The sequence below is a fragment of the Macaca fascicularis genome, chromosome 8, assembly GCF_037993035.2.
Source record: "Macaca fascicularis isolate 582-1 chromosome 8, T2T-MFA8v1.1".
NCBI classification, from domain to species: Eukaryota; Metazoa; Chordata; class Mammalia; order Primates; family Cercopithecidae; genus Macaca; species Macaca fascicularis.
In genome coordinates this window covers 28650358-28670666 of record NC_088382.1, presented here as the reverse complement: position 1 = coordinate 28670666, position 20309 = coordinate 28650358, and the positions used below count along the sequence as shown (strand labels likewise).

The 20309-nt window shown below is 43.5% G+C and overlaps 2 protein-coding genes across 24 annotated transcripts in view; one reads left to right on the top strand and one right to left on the bottom strand.

Annotated features, from left to right (window-relative positions):
• The window catches only part of CDCA2 (cell division cycle associated 2), a 50196-nt gene extending 31204 nt beyond the window's left edge, over positions 1-18992 (bottom strand). Inside the window, exons 1-8 of one of the 8 annotated variants that reach the window (XM_015454597.3) lie at positions 18918-18992; positions 18492-18609; positions 17664-17724; positions 17407-17577; positions 15764-15933; positions 11652-11802; positions 9625-9821; positions 8094-8178 (exon numbers count right to left, since the gene is read on the bottom strand). In XM_015454597.3, the coding sequence (XP_015310083.3) occupies positions 8094-8178; positions 9625-9821; positions 11652-11802; positions 15764-15933; positions 17407-17577; positions 17664-17724 (835 nt within the window). In that variant the 5' untranslated portion in view covers positions 18492-18609; positions 18918-18992. Of the gene's footprint in view, positions 1-8093; positions 8179-9624; positions 9822-11651; positions 11803-15763; positions 15934-17406; positions 17578-17663; positions 17725-18491; positions 18720-18783 lie in introns of those variants that run through there. The other 7 variants (XM_074000509.1, XM_005562870.4, XM_074000508.1 and 4 more) reach the window with 7 other exon arrangements.
• Positions 18993-19253: 261 nt separating this feature from the next.
• KCTD9 (potassium channel tetramerization domain containing 9) overlaps positions 19254-20309 on the top strand; it is a 29901-nt gene continuing 28845 nt past the window's right edge. For 15 of the 16 annotated variants that reach the window (XR_012417164.1, XR_006700316.3, XR_012417163.1 and 12 more), the window contains exon 1: positions 19480-19731. Coding sequence is in view for 2 of the 16 variants with exons in the window: in XM_005562866.5 (XP_005562923.2) it covers positions 19684-19731 (48 nt within the window). In the remaining 14 variants the exon portion in view is untranslated. Of the gene's footprint in view, positions 19412-19479; positions 19732-20309 lie in introns of those variants that run through there. The other variant, XM_074000513.1, reaches the window with a different exon arrangement.

The window sequence follows — 20309 nt, the reverse complement described above, 5'->3', positions numbered from 1 at the left end:
GTGGCTCACGCCTGTAATCCCAGCACTTTGGGAGGCCAAGGCGGGTGGATCACGAGGTCAGGAGATCGAGACCATCCTGGCAAACACGGTGAAACCCCGTCTCTACTAAAAATACAAAAAAAAAATTAGCTGGGCATGGTGGCGGGCGCCTGTAGTCCCAGCTTCTCGGGAGGCTGAGGCAGGAGAATGGTGTGAACCCGGGAGGCGGCGCAGCTTGCAGTGAGCAGAGATTACGCCACTGTACTCCAGCCTGGGCGACAGAGCGAGACTCTGTCTCAAAAAAAAAAAAAAAAAAAAAGTTTTATAGTTTGGATTTTTGGCTTAGGGATGCTCAACCTGTATATAGAGAAAAAAGGTCCAAGCACTGAACGCAAAGGTCGGGGGGCATTCAAATATTTGAAGGTCAGGATGGAAGAAGAGGAGCAAAGAAAATACACAAAGAGGAAATGGTCAGTGATACACGGGAAAATGAGAATGACATCCTGAAACCCAGTGAGGAAAACGCTTCTCACAGGAGGGCCTGGTTATAGATGTCTATATCTGTCCATAGGGCTGCTAAGACATCAAGGAGACCAATGTGTTGAGACTGACTACCACTGGGATGGCAGCCAGGAGATGGTTGGTCAACAAGGCCTATTTGGAGCTGGATCAAGAGAGAATGGGAGGCAAGGAGACAGAGTGCGGCCTTCTCTTAAAAGTTTTGCCTAAAGGAGAGTAAAGAAATGGTGTTCTGGCTAGAAGGGAATCCTGGGGCAAAGGGAAGTTTAAGATGGGATATTTTACAGCATCTTGTAGCTGAATAAGAAAAGTTAACAATTCAGAAAAGAGAGGGGACAACTCAGACACAAAGTCCTTGGAAAGAGAAGGAGCAATGGGAATCAGTCCATAAAAAAGAGGGTGGAGGCCAGGCATGGTGGCTCATGTCTGTAATTCCAGCACTTTGGGAGGCCAAGGTGGGCAGATTACCAGAGATTAGGAGTTTGAGACCGGACTGGCCAACATGGTGAGACAGTGTCTCTACTAAAAATACAAAAATTAGCCAGGCGTGGTGGCTTGTGCCTGTAGTCCCAGCTACTCAGGAGGGCTGAGGCAAGAGAATCACTTGAACCCAGGAGGCAGAGGTTGTAGTGAGCTGAGGCCGCACCGCCGCACTCCAGCCTGAGCGACAGAGTGAGACTCCATCTCAAAAAAAAAAAAGAGGCTGGCCCTAGGTAAGAACATCGAGACCCTTTTGAAAGAGGAGCGAAGGTAGATACACACATACAGAGATGCAGGAGGGCTCAGGGGTGAGAGGCCCAAGACCTTGCTCCCAACATCTCTTATTTTCTCAATGGTACAGGAAGCAAGGAACTGCAAAAGGCTACCAGGGAACTTTCTCTCAGATCACTCATGAGTAGAGCTGCCAGATTTGGCAAATAAAGATGCAGGGGCCCAGTTAAATCTGAATTATATCTAATTCCTTACATATATGTACTTCGATATAAAACAAAAATACTGGAGTGACATGGGGGAGATAGTGGAATAAGAGTTCTGTGGCTTCATTCCTGTTCCCAGAGAAATCTAATGAGCAACTGTCTGCAGGCAAAAATAACATCCTGAATATACCAGAATTTGGGAGTGAGGTTGAGACACCTCCTTGGACCCCAGAATGGAGAAAAGCCACAAACAAGTGGTAAGAAACTGTTCTGTTTGACTGTGCTGCCCTTCTCCCAACTGGCACAGTGCCACACACAGAGAATTCCCCTGGACCCACAGTTTCTACAGTGGGAAGGGTAAGTGAGAGGCAGACATTTGGCTTCCCAACCGTTCTGGGATCCTTCACAGGCGCTGCATTCTTGTCTCGCCCCCCAGGAAACACTGGGAGTACTGGCAAGGCTGGACCACTGGGGGTCAGATAAAAACAAAGAATGAGGGATGGGGATCACAGCCACCAGAGAGCAAATTTTGGTGGTTTCCTGCATTCCAGCTAACAGAGATGCCACACCAGAGAAACCAGCCAGCGGTATTAAGCTGCAGGAAACATGGTTAGTGGTTCAAATCCCTGTCCAGCTTCCCCACACAGCCTGGGTGCTCCCATCAGGTCTTCCCCAGGTCCAGAGGCAACTGTAGGTCAGCGATTGCCCACAGAGGAAATATCTGGCCCCTAGCTGTAAAGATGTGAGCCAACTAAGTTCTGGTGCTTGCAATTAAATATTTGCATTTTTTATTTTATTTATTTATTTTTTTGAGATGAAGTCTCGCTCTGTCACACAGGCTCCAGTGCAGCGGCGCAATCTCAGCTCACTGCAACCTCCGCCTCCCAGATTCAAGCAATTCTCCTGCCTCAGCCTCCTGAGTAGCTGGTATTACAGGCAGGCGCCACCATGCCCGGCTAATTTTTGTATTTTTAGTAGAGACAGGATTTCACTATATTGGTCAGGCTGGTCTCGAACTCCTGACCTTGTGATCTGCCTGCCTCAGCCTCCCAAAGTGCTGGGATTACAGGTGTGAGCTACTACACCCGGCCTAAATATTTGCATTCTGCTTACCAGTCAAGCATCTCTAACCTGAAAATCCAGAGATGCTCCAATAACCATCTCCTTTGAGTGTCATGCTGGCACTCAAAAAGTTTCAGAGTTTGGACTTTAGCTTAAGGGGAGCAACTGTAGGTCAGCAATTACCCATGAAAGGTACATCTGGGCCTACCCAATCCTAGCAGTGGAAAGGTGATCAAACTAAGCCCTTCTGCCGTCACTAAGTGTTCCCCAAGCCAGGTGGTGTCAGTGATTACCTGTGGAAGGAGCATCTGTCCCTGATCGACCCCAGCTGCAGAGAAGTGACTCTACCAAACCTCAGTGCTCTGCTTAACCCTACCCTGGGCTGGGAGGCAAGCCGAAATCCACACACATCTGTGGAGTACAGCCTCAGGCCCTGCCCACCCTATGGGGCCAAGCAACAACCTCAAGCAGCCTCAGAGCCCATCACCTGGTTCTGCCCAACTACAGATTCTAAACAATAGTACTGACCAGCCAAGGAAGACAACCTGCAACTCTGCCAAATCACAGACAATCACAGAGCCCAGAGAGCAGCTCTACCTGACTAAGGCAGAGTCCAGCCAGTGATCTTACTAGACCGTGGAGGACAGCTAGCAATATCATTTGACTTCAGAGCACAGGAAGCAACCAGAGAACTTGACTCCAAAATACGAACGATCACAAGAAACTACTATGAATAATTAAATGCCAACAAATTGGGTAAAAGAAATGGATCATGAACAAATAGAAAATCTCAAAAGACCAATAATGAGTAAGATGACGACTGATTTAGTAATAAAAATCTCCCACCAAAAGAAAAGCCCAGGACCAGATGGCTTTATTGCTGACTTCCATCAAACATTTAAAGAACTGACAAGTTTTCCCAAACACTTAAAAAAAAAAAAAGTAGAGAAAATACTTGCAAATACTTCCTTGTCATTTTATAAGGTTAGCACTACCCTGCTACATATAAGAAAATTATACACCAATATCCCTGGTGAACAAAGATGCAAAAATCCTCCACAAAATATTAGCAAACCTAATTCAGGAACACATTAAAAGAATCATTCACCATGATCAAATTAGATTTATCCCTCGGATGCAAGGATGGTTCAACATATCCAAATCTATGTGATACATGACATAAAGATGATGAAAAATAAAAGTCATATGATCACCATTAAGAAACCATTTATGTTTCCTTAAGCAGATCATTGTGAAATTATTCATAATTATTCTTTGGCCCTCTGCCCAGAAACCTTTTTTGTATCTGACAATTGCTGAGATTTGGGGAAAGGAGCAAATCTTAATAGAAATTAGTAATCCCCTCCATGAATTACGATTATAGTCTCAAATAAGCTACTGTAAGGCATTCGTGGTGCTCTGAGCAGTGTTTTGTGTGTGTGTTTTAAACTGGTAGGAAACTGCATGCATATTTATAAAAATAAAAAACTGGAAGAAATGAAAAAATATATATCAGAAATAGCCTGGCTTCAAATTTTAAGCACGCACAAATTCTGTCTCTGGGTATTATGAAGCTCTTATGTGAAACATGTTTCTTGGTAATGAAAACCACGTTAGAGATGTTTAGTAATCATATTCTGTTACTGGTACCAAGACTACTAAGGAAATGCCTTTGTACTTTAGGGAAGTACTTTTGGCATTTTATTATATAGACAGGAAAACTGAGATGTAGCCCCTCTCCTGGAAGGGCTGATTTTGAATAACTGCTCATATGATGTAAATGTACTGATTACTGCCTATTTTAATAAACACTCTTGGAAAATGAAAACAAAGATTAAAAACCATATGATCACCTCAATAGATAGAGAAAAAGCATTTGACAAAATTGAACACAGTATCACAATAAAAATTCTCAGATTAGGAACAGAATGTTCTTCAACACAGTAAAGGTCATACGTGACAAACCTGTCGCTAACATCATTCTCGTCAATGAAAAGCGTCCATTAATGGGTGAATGGACAAAGAAAACATTGTATATACACACAGCAGAATACTATTTAACCCTAAAAGCGAGGAGACTCTCATTTGCAACAACATGGATGAATCTGGAAGAGATTTTGCTAAGTGAAACAAGCCAGGCACAAAAGACAAAAACCACATGATTTCATGTATATGAGGAATCTAACAAAGTTGAATTTATAGAAGTAAAGAGTTGAATAGTGGTTACCAGAGGCTGTAGAAGTGGTGAGGAAGGAAATGGGGAGTTGTTGATCAAAGAATACAAGGTCTCAGATAGACAAGTGGAATCAGTTTTGAGATCTATTACACAACAATGTCTATAGTCAATATTAGTGTATTATATATTTCCAAATAACTAAGAGAATAATTTTTAAATGTCTCACCATAAAAAAAAAAAAAAGACAGGTAAGTGAAGTGAGGGACATGTTAATTAGCCTGATTTAATCATGCCACATTGTATAAATATATCAAAATATCATATTGTTCCCCATAAATATGTACAGTTATGGCTTGTCATTCAAAAATAATAGTAATACATTTAAGAAAAACAAAACAATTACATGACACATACACTATAAAATTATCTGTTGAAAACATAAATTATATGTATCTAAATTTTAAAAAGAAATAAAGGAAGGAGTGTTGGATATTTTAAGAGAAAAATAAGGTGTGAAAGTGTGTGGATTGATTAAGAAACAGCACAGATGGGCTGGGAGCGGTGGCTCACACCTGTAATCCCACCCCTTTGGGAGGCCAAGGCGGGCAGATCACCTGTGATCAGGAGTTCAAGATCAGCCTGGCCAACATGGTGAAATCCCATTTCTACAATAATACAAAAATTAGCCGGGCATGGTGGCGAGTGCCTGTAATCCCAGCTACTCGGGAGGCTGAGGTAGGAGAATGGCTTGAACCCAGGAAGCGGAGGTTACAGTGAGTTGAGACCGCGCCACTGCACTCCAGCCTGGGTGACACAGCAAGACTCCATCTCAAAAAAAAAAAAAAAAAAAAGAAAAAAAGAAAAAAAAAGAAACAGCACAGAGCCATTTGAGGTTAAAAAAAAAAAAAATTGAGGCTATCAGCATACCAAATATTAGCAGCTCTGGGGCAGGTGCAGAGAAGGCAGGCAGAGTCACTGAGTTGGATTTCTGGCTACATAGGTAAAACAGAGGAAGCAGACGGGGTAAAGGAGATCGGAGGTGCCATGCAGGTCTCCCTAAGCTCCCCCTTAACAAGGGACATTTGATTCCATCTTAGAACATCTTTTTATTCTTCCTGAAGGTGCACTGTCTGGGGTGCCACCAAAAAACAACAGAGTTTAAAATACAGAAATCAACACCAGACTCCTTTCATCAAGGCCCCATCTACTATGGTAGATCTAGTCTTCCCTGTCTAATTACAGTATTTCCGAGCACGGCTTCATGGCACGCCTAAATAAAATTTTGGCCTGTGTGATTTCAACATTTCACATTGTAGAGTGAGGTGTTTAGTACGATGACAACTGTTAATCACCACACTTCATACAATCTATAATCACTGTCACAGAGAATCTGTCACTCCTACGCAAAGTCCCATAAGAGCAAAGCAAAAAGAATTGTTAAGAAACCATTGGGCCGGGCACAGTGGCTCATGCCTGTAATCCCAGCACTTTGGGAGGCCAAGACGTGGATCATGAGGTCAGCAGTTCAAGACCAGCCTGGCCAAGATGGTGAAACCCCGTTTCAACTGAAAACACAAAAAAATTAGCTGGGCATGGTGGCAGGTGCCTGTAATTCTAGCTACTCAGGAGGCTGAAGCAGAGAATTGCTTGAACCCAGGAGGCAGAGGTTGCAGTGAGACGAGATTGCGCCATTGCACTCCAGCCTGGGCAACAGAGCGAGAGTCCATCTCAAAAATAAGAAGAAGGAAAAAAGAAACTGTTGAAGGCAAGAACACCTTATTCTATTGTGGTAACAAACTCACAACCTTGCCCTATGCAGGGGGACCATGCAGGCGCACATCCACCTATTTATCTTATGATTAAAATTCAAAGTCAGAGTAGATGCTCACTACAAAATTGCTAAAGAAGTTCTTTTTCAGGTTGAAGGAAAATAAGACAGAGAAACTCAGATCTTTAGGAAAAAATGAAGAACATAAGAAATGGTGTATCTGGGTAAATATAAAAGACTATTTTTCCCCTCTTAACCTATTTAAAGCACATACAACTGTTTTGGCTGGGCACAGTGGCTCACGCCTGTAATCCCAGGACTTTAGGAGGCCAAGACAGGTGGATTGCTGAAGGCAAGGAGTTGAAGCCCAGCCTGGCCAATATGGCAAAACCCCATCTCTACTAAAAACATAAAAATTAGCTGGGCACGGTGGTGTACACCTGTAATCCCAGCTACTCAGGAGGCTAAAACACAAGAATGGCTTGAACCTGGAAGGGGGAGGTTGCAATGAGCCGCGACTGCACCACTGCCCTCCAGCCTGGGCAACAGAGTAAGAAACTGCCTTAAAAAAAAAGAAAAAAAAAGCACATATAACTGTTTAATCCAAAAACAACATCTTGTGGGGCTTATAATGAAATAAATGTATATCTGTAAAGGATCATAAAAGCCATGGCTGGAAAGGAGAGGAAATTGATCTGCAGAGTTTGTAGTTTCTGTATTTTATGTGATACTGTATAATATCAATTAAACAGACTATGAAAGATTACAGAGCAATAATTAGGAATAGAAAACATATGATAAAATGACAGATGTGAATAAAACCACGTTAAGTAATTACCTGAAGTTAATAGATGAAATATTCCAATTACAATAAATTATCAGAATGGATTAAAAAAACACAAGATCCAATTATATGCCCATAAGAGTTTTACTTTAAAGATCTAAGTAGAAAAAAAAATCAAGCGGCCGGGTGCGGTGGCTCAAGCCTGTAATCCCAGCACTTTGGGAGGCTGAGACAGGCGGATCATGAGGTCAGGAGATCGAGACCATCCTGGCTAACACGGTGAAACCCGTCTCTACTAAAAAATACAAAAAAACTAGCTGGGCGAGGTGGCGGGCGCCTGTAGTCCCAGCTACTCGGGAGGCTGAGGCAGGAGAATGGCGTGAACCCAGGAGGCAGAGCTTGCAGTGAGCTGAGATCCGGCCACTGTACTCCAGCCTGGGCGGCAGAGCGAGACTCCATCTCAAAAAAAAAAAAAAGTCAAGCTAAACCCTTGCTAGTAATGTTCACTTCACTCAGTACAAGCATACTGATTTTGAGAAAGAATGATTTTTACATTCTGGTAAAACTCTTTTTACATGCTTAAAAACAAATAAAATTATTACAAGTAGGGTTTCTCTAACAAAGAATACTTGTTAATATGTTCATAGGTGCTACCTCTTTATACTAAATTCCATGAGTTTGGAAATACTTCACTAATTCTTATTGAAGGTAGCTTAAAAAAGAGAATATCTCTCATATAAAAAGAATTCGGAAGCATCTCTACTAGGCCATGAGCTCCTAAAAAGTAGGAAGCAATTTCATTTCCCCCAAATTTTAGCAAACAGGTACACTAATCATAAATGTCTATGAATCGGGAAACTGGCCATGTACTAAGAAAAGATTACTTACCATTTGAAGTCTCTGTGAGCTCTGAAAGGGGAAGAGACTCTTCAACTAAAACTCCAGACTGTATTGAACCACATTTAGACGATTTCTTGGGGAAAAATGGAAAGAGTATTACATTTTATTAATTACAGTACTACTAATGTCTTTTTAAAGATTTGAGTAAACATTATGGATTACCTGGAAATGTGATGTTCAATCAGTCACCTTCATTATCTCATAAACTCAAAGTGTACAGGATCTAACAATGAAGTATCCATACTAACTGCATCCTAAACATCTGACAAATCAACTTTTAATTCCCCAGGAAAAGTTTAAAGGACATATTTTTGTTGTTATAGCCTAGAGAGTTGTATCATCTGCAATTGTTTAGAGAAAATTCTCAAAATAAAGTTTATATAATTATCAAATGCCAAATGAAATCAATAACTGGGATATGAAAAACATTAAAGGCTAGGATAGAAAACACAGCCACATTAATTCAGAAATAATATCTGAATCATGATGTATGTTCAAACAATTAATCAAAGTTCTGATAACAAACAATTACTCTTGCTTCTGTTCGGTGGGGATTTCATAACAACCTGAACAGGGTGGAGGGAGCCGAGATTACAGGTGACTGAAATACAAAGGAAACCCACTGGAGCCTGAAGCATCTCTAATAACTATCAAATCTTTGTTCTGCCAGTCCATGTAAAACGAATAGGACGAGCACTGGATCTAAGTGATAGAGAAGGTGCAGAAAGAGTTCCAACTGTAATGGTGTTAGGTGTCTCCTCTCACAAAGGACATGAGGAGCTAGTGTGTCAAACCACAACTAGGAGCATGAAGCAAGAAAAGCCCGTCAGGAAAGACCAGCTCCCTGTTCACATGTGCACACAGGTCAGCTGATCTTCAGTAGTATTACTTTTCTCCTAATATCACCTTTTGATCGTCTTGACAGGGTTTAGGTAGTTGTAAGCCACAAAAATCCCTACAGCTACTTGAAAGAAGTGAGCAGAGCAAAGGAGAAATTGCTGAATGGCACCCTGATTTCCATCAGAAGGAAAGCAGTCAGGGGCAGGCATAAGTGCAAGACTCCCAGGCCTGTGGAGTATACCCCACATAGAAGGCATCTGCTTATACCCTGCTCCCCAGTAGAAAAAATACTGCCTGAGGGCAGGACTGTAACTTCCTCCCTTCTTAGAGTATCACCCTCTAGAATACCTCACACACAGAAGACCCCAGGGCTTATTCTCTTTGTAAGGTTAGTAGTCAAAAGTGAGATCGCTATCCAAGTAGGACACACACACACACACACACACACACACACACACACACACACACACACCCCCAGCTACCCCAGGGCTTATTCTCTTTGTAAGGTTAGTAGTCAAAAGTGAGATCGCTATCCAAGTAGGACACACACACACACACACACCCAGCTACCACAGGGCAGAACAAGGTACTAAAATTGAAGAATGGCACTGACAGCGTTAAAACTGCCTATGGAGAAAACCAAAACTTCATTTTCCTATGCGTAAAGTAAGTGAATTACCTCAGAAAGATCTGCAGAAGTTTCAACTGCACATGCTCTGTCTGTATCAATACTGAGTATCTGGAGACCAGTTACTTTTCCTTTAGCATCTGTTAGATTTTCATCAGAGTCTCTCTGATAGGATATTCTCCGACGTTTGGAGGACAACACTGCAGGGAACCCAGACTGCTGGCACACGTTGAGGCCTTCCTTTCTGGCTATAAACACAAAACAAAAACAAAACAACACAGGCATAAATGTTTTCATATATATAATATATATATTTCTTTCTTTTTTTTTTTTTTTTTTTGAGACGGAGTTTCACTCTTGTCACCCAGGCTGGATCAGCTCACTGCAACCTCCACCTCCTGGGTTCAAGTGACTCTCCTGCCTCTGTCTCCTGAGTAGCTGGGATTACAGGCTCACGCCACCACGCCCGGCTAATCTTTGTATATTTAGTACAGACGGGGTTTCACCACGTTGGTCAGGCTGGTCTGAACTCCTGACCTCAGGTGATCCACCCACTTCAGCCTCCCAAAGTGCTGGGATTACAGGCATGAGCCACCATGCCCGGCTATTGTGCATCATAATAATTTTAGTAAAATCTAGTGCTTGAGTCTAAATTATCAATGAAAAGAAAAATCTAGCACACTTTTTTATTCCAAAACAATAAATCTAACTGAAAGGAAAGAAAACATGCCTATTGAAAAGATAAGATATACTAAAATACTTTCGCATGTCTAATATGGTACCTTACGCTTTTTAAATGTATGACGACACCTGTTATTTTAAAAGATGTGGTTATGTTCCAATACTCTGTATGACTTTATGAAACAGACAATCACAATGTGCCTCAGTTTTTTCTAGCTTAAAAAAAAGGAATTGTCTGCAGAATTATAATGATGTAAATAAATTTTTAAGACCCAGGAAAAAACTGAAACAATAAGTGAGTCACAAACTACAAATATAAATCGGTACATCTGAACGGGTCACGCACTCTAGAGACAGATGAGGGGGACTTGTCTTGGGCTAACAGAGCAATCCTCATGGGTGGTGTTGAAATTGCACTTAGAGATGGTTCAAGAATTCAAAACAAACTCATTTGGAACCTTAGCGTGTAAAGTACCAGAGAATGGTTATAATGATTACAGTAAGACCAAGATTTTGTCACATTCTGGTGTCTGAAATGCTTGGTGATTGGAGAGAAAAAAAAAAAAAACCTGAAAAAACAACCAAATAAATTACAATCTAAGAGTTAAAGAACATAGCAGATTATCAGATTGGATATACTTGTGTGTGTGGTTTTTTTGTTGTTGTTTTTTGTTTTTTTTGAAAGTGAGTCTCACTTCTTTGCCCAGGCTAGAGTGCAATGGCACGATCTGGGATCACCGCAACCTCTACCTCCCGGGTTCAAGCAATTCTCCTGCCTCAGCCTCCCCAGTAGCCGGGATTACAGGCATGTGCCACCACGCCTGCTTAATTTTTGTATTTTTAGTCGAGACAGGGTTTCACCATGTTGGCCAGGCTGGTCTCGAATTCCTGACCCCAAGTGATCCTCCCTCCTCAGCCTCCCAAAGTGCTGGAATTACAGACATGAGCCACTGCGCCTGGCTGGATATATTTGTTTTTAACATCAAGGTTGGGTGTTTGGTACTCATATAAAATTTATATGAATTTATTTCATGTATTAAATGCTTGCCAAGCTTAATAATAATCCTGTAAAAATCAAGATTTGTAAACTCAAAATTGCCAAAAGCTCTATAGTAAAGGTGAAATGAGCTAATTATCTCTGACATTTTCAAACTTAAAATTTAATTGCAACCATGTGGAAATGTAGGATTAGGAATGCCTGATGCCAGATTTTTTTTTCCAAGAGAAACCAGAAATCCGTATTTTTGTGTGAAATGCCCCAAATTTTTAATGTTAGTCTCATTTCATAAATATAACTGTGTTCTGAAAAGAATGGTTTCACACTAAATAATTTCATATCTCAGAAGCTTGTCTTTATAAATACTGAAGTCAAAACTGAACGAATTATCTCTACTCACTCAAGTCTGTCATCTCGGACTCTCTTCCTGCCTCTGAGAATTCTGGACAGTCGGTCATTTTCTCGTTTTCCTTTATGGAGTGAAAAGCTGACTGGAAGGCCGATATTCGCTCTCTTAAAGAGTTAACATTTCGATACAGTGCAGGGCTGCCCTGTGAAAGTACAAAATATATAAGAAGTATTATAATCAATTCATACTTTCTATATTCTAGGCCTACAGCCTTTGAATCCAAAATTAAATACAGTACACATACGCTTTTTGAAGATCAGAGGTAAGGAGTTAGTGTGGCAGAGCTTCTTTACCCTGGAATTACACATTTTCAGTTTGAATAAAGAAGTTTAGCACAAAAATGTTGAGAGGCCAGCCTAAGAGCAGATGGAGGGTGCCAAGAAAACATTGCGCTCTGGGATGGTGCAACAAAAAGGGACAGGAGGAACCTGTTTGTAATTTTTACCAAGTGTTGTGCTGGATGTATCCAAAGGAAGCCATCTGCATGGTGCCTGTGTCACAGGTAAGTCTCAGCATACCTACTTCAGTCCAAGCTCTTTCTACTCAGCACCGCTCTACACATGCCCTCCAGCCCAGGGGCCAGAACGAGATACAGAAGTTCCATACATACTCAGATACCACATTTGCCTTGCTCTCTTTTTTGGCTCTTCCCAGTTAATTTTCCTGATTGTATGGGAACTGGAGGATATTTACTTTGTAGGGTTGAAAGCCAGCCATTCTCTTAAAATACAAAGTTAGACGGTATAAGCACAGAAGCTCTATGGAAACCCCGTTAGCAGGGTTCCAGCCAGAGACTGATAAAATGAAATCTATACTAGTAGGGATAGAAGTGCCAGATAAAGGCAAGTAATATAAAAATTGAGAGTTCCGTTTACATAAAAAATAAATTACAAATGAAGTTCTCTAAATTTTTTTTTTATTACTTGCACTACTAACATTTCCACTGACACAAAGTTTGTGGCAATTTTTAAAAATTATACTAATGGGCAAAAAGTGAAGTAAAAATTACCTCCCTTTAAGATATCATACACAGTAGGCCGGGCACGGTGGCTCATGCATGTAATCCCAGCATTTTGGGAGGCCAAGGTGGGAGGATCACTTGAGGTCAGGAGTTCGAGACCAGTCTGGCTAACATGGTGAAACCCCGTCTCTACTAAAAATACAAAAATTAACCAGGCATGGTGGTGCGTGCCTGTAATCCCAGCTATGTGGGAGGCTGAGGTGGAAGAATCACTTGAACCTGGGAGGTAGAGGTTGCAATGAGTCGAGATCACGCCACTGTACTTCAGGCTGGGCAACAGAATAAAACTTGGTCTCAGAAAAAATATATATATCATAGAGAGAAAAAGCAGTTCATATTGTGAAGCCAGGTTTGATGGTGATCTGTTCACACATTTGATTCTCTTCCTGGTTAAGTATAAAGCAAATTCTCTATTATATAATAAGAAAACATTTTACATTGAAATATGCTTGATGACATAAACGTTCATGACATAAACAGCAATAATATTCATAAAAGGCTTGTGCTCAACTCATCTAATAGAATAGGGAAAAGATGATCTCAAATTCATACAGTTTACTTTGAACATGCTTTTTCTGTACTCATATTTGAACATGGTAGGGGCAGGTTTAATATCCTAGGAACATGCAGCACCTTTGAAATGCTACTTTAAAAAAAATGGTAAGTGTCTCTAGTCAAAATAGTTTTTTCTCTATTTTCTACTGGAGAAGGAGAACAATGTTTACACATAAAGCAAATGAAACATTTAAAATGCACTGCTTTTTTGAGGTTTTTGTCTTAGGAATTGTGTCGGTTAGTCAACAACCTTCCTTCCATGTACCACAAACTGTTTGAGGGGGTTGGGATCTAGGGAAAATTACTTCATTTTTTTTTGAGACAGGGTCTTGCTCCATCAGCCAGGCTGGAGTGCAGTGGCACAATCACAGCTCAATGCAGCCTTGGTGTCTTGGGCTCAAACGATCCTCCAACTTCAGCCTCTCAAATAGCTTGGACCACAGGCATGTGCCACCACATCCAGCTAATTAAAAATTTTTTTTTGTAGAGACAGAGTTTTGTCATATTGCCCAGGCTGGTCTCAAACTCCTGGCTTCAAATGATCCTCCCTCCTTTGCTTCTCAAAGTGCTGGGATTACAGTGTGAGCCACCATATCCGGCCAGGGAAATTACTGTCTAGAGTGAAATTCTGAAAACATATAAATGTAGTTACAGGTACAAGAGGTGCTATTGAGAAGAAAAATCAGTAATGTGGCTGAGTCCCTAAAAGTGCTGGTTTAGCTAGAATCAGGACAGACCTCTATCTTTAGTAAAATCTGAGTTGAAGGCAAAACAATGAGAAAGTGGTCTAAGGGAAGTTGTCACAGGAGGGAGGTACTCTCCAAGAACAAGGGCCAAGGCCCCAAGTGGAAACAGAATGGGGCAGAAAGGCCAGCATGCCCTTTGAGTGGAAGGAGATGGGGAGAGACCAGAGTGGGCATACAAAGGCATCAGGAAGGGGTATGGGTTTAATTCAAGGGATCGCAGGAGGCCATGGGAAGACTTTGAGCAGCTGGGTGAATGATTCGGTTTCTACTTTAAATTAGTACCTCTCCTTGACTGCTCTGTGGGATAGCCAATGGATTAGGGAGAACATGTGAGGCTGCTGCCAGCACGACACACGTACTACATTAAGGTCCTTTTTTTTTTTTTTAAATCAGAGAAGGAATACACTTTAAATTAATGATACAAAGTCTATGGTAAATACATAAACCAGGAACAGTCATTCATTATCACTATCAAGTATTATGTATTGTAGATAACCTTTTGTAGATAACTGGCAGCAGTGTAGAACTCTTTGCACCAGCATCACCACAAACACGTGAGCAATGCATTGTTTTACGATGTTACGTGAGCCACATCACCAGGCCTTAGAAATTTTTCAGCTCCATTATTATCTTATGAGACCACCATTGTATATTTAGTCCTTCATTGAGCAACATGTCACTATGTAACACAAGACTGTATCTGACTTTTTAGGGGCAGGTATTATTTAAATAAAAATTTGAAAAAATAGTTAAATACACCCCCATCAGCAGGTAAATAAGCTGCTCCTCTCCACAAGGCTGTCCTAAATACATTTTGTCCCTGGAGACCCTTGCCCCTATACATCAACACACAGTAGTCATGAAAAAATTAGAAACTTAGAGATAAGCTCTTAAAAAGCTAATAGTGCCTCACCTCATAGAAAACTAGATCTTAACTAGAAAAAAAAATTGTGAAATAAAATAGAAAGCTCCTCTAGAAAGCTATTTCTATCCAGGGTCTCACAACTCTTAAAATACCCTTGTTTGGGTTAGGCACTGTGGCACACACCTGTAACCCCAGCACTTTGATAGCGAATGCTTAAGGTCAGGAGTTCAAAACAAGCCTGGGCAACACAGTGAGGCCCCATCTCTACAAAAAAAAATTTTTTAAATTAGTCCATTGCTGTGGCACATGCCTATAGTTCCAGCTACTTGGAAAGCTAAAGTGGGAGGATTCCTTAAGCCCAGGAGCTCATTGCTACAGGGAGCTATGATTGTACCACTGCACTCTAGCCTGGGCGACTGAGATCGTCTCTAAGACAAAACAAAGAAAAATTACCCATGGTCAACAGCATCATTTATGCATTGTTTTGTTTTTTTTTTTTTGAGACAGTCTCACTCTGTCGCCCAGACTGAAATACAGTGGCATAATCTTGGCTCAGTGCAACCTCTGCCTCCCAGGTTCAAGCAATTCTCGTGCCTCAGCCTCCCGAGTAGCTGGAATTACAGGCACCTGCCACCACACCCGGCTAATTTTCATATTTTTAGTAGAGATGGGGTTTCACCATGTTGGCCAGGCTGGTCTCGAACTCCTGACCTCAAGTTATCTGCCTCCCTCCGCCTCCCAAGAGTACCGGGATTATAGGCGTGAGCCACCGCGGCCAGCCGCTAACTGCATGTTCTCTAAAACACAGAGAAAATCTCTCTCCAGGTTTGAAACAGAGCAGATGCACTAGAAGGTGTAAAGACAGCACAAAAGCTTCATAACAGAATTCACAACAGAACTCAGAAGAAAATCATACCTGGGAAGGAGAATCTTGTGCCAAAGGAGATTTCCTAGCATTCTTTATATTTTGCTGCCGAGCGATGAAACGAATCAGATGGTTTGTTTCAGGAGAGCCCCGAGCACCGACTGCAGAACGTCGTCTGGACTTTTTAAGGTAGGATGATGACTTTCCTGTAATGAAACTCTCTTACAAATTGGAACAAAACAAGGCAATCATCAGTAACCACGTCCAATACGTGTGATGTACCAGCCTGAGAGAGAAAACATGATAAACATGTGCTACAGAAAGCTCAGTAGAGAGTTACTGGCAGAGTCGTTCATACACAGTCAGTGGAAGAGGAATCTGTTTTGTCTGCTGACTTAGTCCATGCTTCTAAAACAGTGCCTGGTACATAAAACAGTTATTAAAAGTTGTGGAATAAATACATGAACACGTTTTAAGTTTTCATTTTCGTTTCATATTTCCTACACACAGATGGCTTTTGCTTTTGACTCAGGATTTTTCTTTTTCTAAATAAGTCAGTTTTATCCCCAACAACTGAAAGGTAAGATCTCCACCTAGGTACATGCAGTCTCAGGTTCTTAATTCTTCAAGATGATTGGTTTCTTTCTGATACCTACCATTGGTACTATCCTGAATTTTGGACATATGCCTAAGCACACAAAATGAATCCGGCTTTTTAAAAGTCTAAGAGTCATGTTCTTGAGAATGCAAGTTAGGGTGGCATGCCACTTGTACCTTGTCTTATGTATTACCTGGTCTAGTGCCCTGTGATGTTCAAGACTTCCATTATCCTCCAACTCTAAAACCTATTATCTGATCCAATTCCATTCTCATATAGTATTTCCTTCTTTTCCATCTAAGTCAGACTTCACTGGTAAACTTCATTTCTACTGCTTGAAGGACATTAGCTGGAATCAATCTTCTGTTTTTTTTTTTTTTTTTGAGACAGAGTTTCACTCTTGTTGCCCAGGCTGGAGTGCAATGGTGCGATCTCAGCGCACAGTAACCTCCGCCTCCCAGGTTCAAGCGATTCTCCTGCCTCAAACTCCTGAGTAGCTGGGAATACAGGCATGCGCCACCACGCCCGACTAATTTTGTATTTTTAGTAGAGACAAGATTTCTCTATGTTGGTCAGGCTGGTCTTGAACTCTTGACCTCTGGTTATCTGCCTGCCTCGGCCTCCCAAAGTGCTGGGATTACAAGCATGAGCCACTGTGCCCAGCCCTGTTTGTGATTTTTAAAGGAGGTACATCCTGATCTTTCAGTATTATATTTTCTTAATTGCTCTTAAACTTTCTCTTATTTTTGCCATAAATGAAAACAAAATGTAGTATTACTATTCATATCAAACACCCTCCTGCATCCCATGTGACAGGTCAAAAAGTGACTCACACACATTTTTTTCTAGTACTGGCATTAAGCACGACTCTGACTTCAGAACATTATCATGCTGGGTGCCTTGCAATTCTGTGATCCCTGCTATGCTAAATGAGCCATGCACGAGCACAGAAGTCTCCCTGAAGAAGCGAGTGTGCAGAGTAGGCAATTTAGGACCTAAAATAATATGACAGTACATATAAACAAATAAAGCTGAATTACATTAAAGTTATGTTTAAACTTGAAAAGCATTACAAGAGAATGACAACTTTTCTTACCTGTAGAGTTCCTAACAAAGCTTTCAGGTGTAATTCCCAATTGCTCTACGGTTACTGTGGAAAAGTTCAAAGGGGATTTAAAAGTATCTGGTGTGCAAGGATTAGGAGGTAATTCGGCATGCTTCTGAGGAGTCATAATCTTCCCAGTTCCCAAAATGAAAGACGCATTTCCTGAAACGCACGACATATTGTAGGGGTGAGGACAACTCTCTGTCTAAACCTTTAACTTCCCAAGGAGGCAGCAGATCATCACATACCAGCATTATTCATTGCAGACTCCTTGGTTTCAGGGGGCTTGTCTTTTGAATTGGCATCCATCTAAGAGGTGAAGAGAAACAATGAAAAATAACCCCACCAGCAAGATGAATGTGATTTGATCACAAACCTCATTCAAGACTGAATTGTAATACAGTCCATACTGGCATAGAAACACACGTCGCAGGTTCCATTTTTTATTTTAATTTCTGTGGGTATACAGTAGATGTATATATTTATGGGGTACGTGAAATATTTTGATACACGCATGCAAGTCGTAATAATCAAATCAAAGTAAATGAGGTAGCCATCATCTCAAATATTTATCCTTTTTGTTAAAAACAATCCAATTACACTTTGTTATTTTTAAATGCACAATTAAATTATGGACCGTCACCCTGTTGTGCTAGCAAATACTAGATCTTATTCATTCTATGTTTTTGTACCTGTTAACCAACTCCACTTCCCTCCCACTCAGCCCCAATACCCTTCCCAGCCTGTGCTAACCATTCTTCTACTCAAAGCGCGTACTTTTAAGGCCAAATTAAACAGAAAGAAATGGAGGAAACTGCTGTTCAGGCACCAAAGCAGACCCCAAAGGATAAGCCATGGCTTTTCAACCGAAGTGAAGACCTGAATCATAAGGGTACCCGTCTCAAGACGCAGCTCCGTCCATTTCCAGAAATTGTCTCAGCAGGTCCGGATGCACCCCTGGTCACCCAGAGCAGCTCCTGAGAGGAGTACTAACTCTGTGCTGCAGGGTAAGCCGAACAAACGCCATAAAAACGCCCCGGAGAAGCAGCCCCATGGCAGGGTGGCTGCAATCCTACCTCTCACGCCGCACCTGAAGGCCCGCCAGGCAGATAGGCTTAATCTCAGAGCCCCGAGGCAGGCGAGCTTCGCGTAGGTCGCTGCTTCCAGACCCCGGCTCCTCTGTCCGGAAGGGCTCTGCTGGCAAAGCACCCGTAGCCGGGAACCGCTCTCCGAACAAGGAGTCCAGGGTCCCTGAGGCCGACTCGGACTCACACCCCGCGCAGTCCCTGTCTTTCGCTCTGCCCGGCCGCCTCCTCCGCCCGCCGCCCGATTCAAATTCCCGGCCCCGCCCCTCGATGCCGAACTTACTCTACGAATCACTCCGCTACCGCCCCTTTCTCTGGTCTGCGCACACTCCGAGCCCTCCCAGTGACTTCCTGGGCTCGGAGTGGGGCCACCGCGAGCTGCAGTCAACCCGCCGACCACAGACACCTACTACTGACCTGTGACCGCGGGGACTACTTTCCAGGAGAGTCTCGCGGAGTAACGCTTCTGTTAGCGCTTTAACTCCGCCTCCCACCTTTCTATTGGATGCTGCAAACTTCGAAAAGACTCATTCAACCAATCCTAACAGAGCGAAGAGCTGGCTCTTACCCAATCACTCCGTCCCTACCGCAGCCGTTTCCTCGCTGGGCCGGCTTGTGGGCGGGGCTAACGCAGGAGGAGGGGCTGACTGGTGCTTGGGTCCCTTTCAGCGCTCCACCTCCTTTCCGTAGACCCCGCCCTCGTATGCAGATGAGCGCTACCTAGACTTGAGTGTGCGCCTGCTCAGTAACGCTGTAAGTCGCCGTCCGGCTCCAGGAGCCTCTCTGATTGGCTGATGCCCCTTCCCGTCTACTAGCCTTCAGCGTCTCTTCCCTCCCTCCATCCCGGCTAGGTTAGCCAGGGCCCGCCCGATACTGGGTGCTGATTGGCTGGACCCTGGCCGGTGACGCAGGTTGGTTGGTAGGCTGAATGTCAGTCTCGGAGAGGTGGGGGAAGGGCCCCAGGCAGGCTGAGGAGCCTAGGGGCGGGGTGGGAAGGAGGACCGGCCGAGCCCTGGGTGTGGGACAGAGTGCGTGTGTGTGGTGTGTCCCCAAGGGCAGGAAGGTGGCGAAGGGAGGCGAATCCGAGTGGGTGGAGGGAGGGGAAGGGCGGGAGGAGAAAAAGGTGGGAGTAGGACCAGGTGGGAGGGTGGCGGCTCACTCAGGACCCAGCGGGGGCAGCGCGATGAGGCGGGTGACCCTGTTCCTGAACGGCAGCCCTAAGAACGGAAAGGTAACGGGGGCGTGAGTGGGCGCGGCGGGCCGTGGGTCGGGGCGAGGGTGGAGGGTGCGGACCCGGCTGGCGGGGCAGCCGTGAAGTTGGGCAGAGGGGCTGGGAGGTGGGCGTGCGCGGGCTGGGGGCGCCCGGGGACAGCACAGGGTCCCCGCGGCCTCCTCCCGACCCTCAGGACCCTTGTCCCCGAGCCTGCCCTTCGGCGCCTCAGCTGCCTGGGGGCCGGCGCGGGTCGGGCCGGGGGCTCCGGGGCTCCCGGATGCGCGGTGCAGGGGGCGCGGGGACTGGGGAGCGGAGAGGGCCGCGGTCACCTGGGCGCCCGGGCGGTCGCGCCTCTTCCCGCCTGTCCCCGAGACCCCGCTCCCGCCTGCGGGAGGAGGCGCGCCGGCTCCCGTGCTGAGTAATGGTCTGCTCGGAAAGTGGCGGCGAGCACCAGAGCCTGTGGAGCTGGGTCAGGGAGACAGAAGTAAACTGCCCGTGGATAAACAAAATCTCCCATCCGAGGTCGAAGACAGGATTTTAAAAATGGGGGCATTTTCTTGTTGATTTTTGCCCTTCTCTCTGAGATGCCTCAAGCC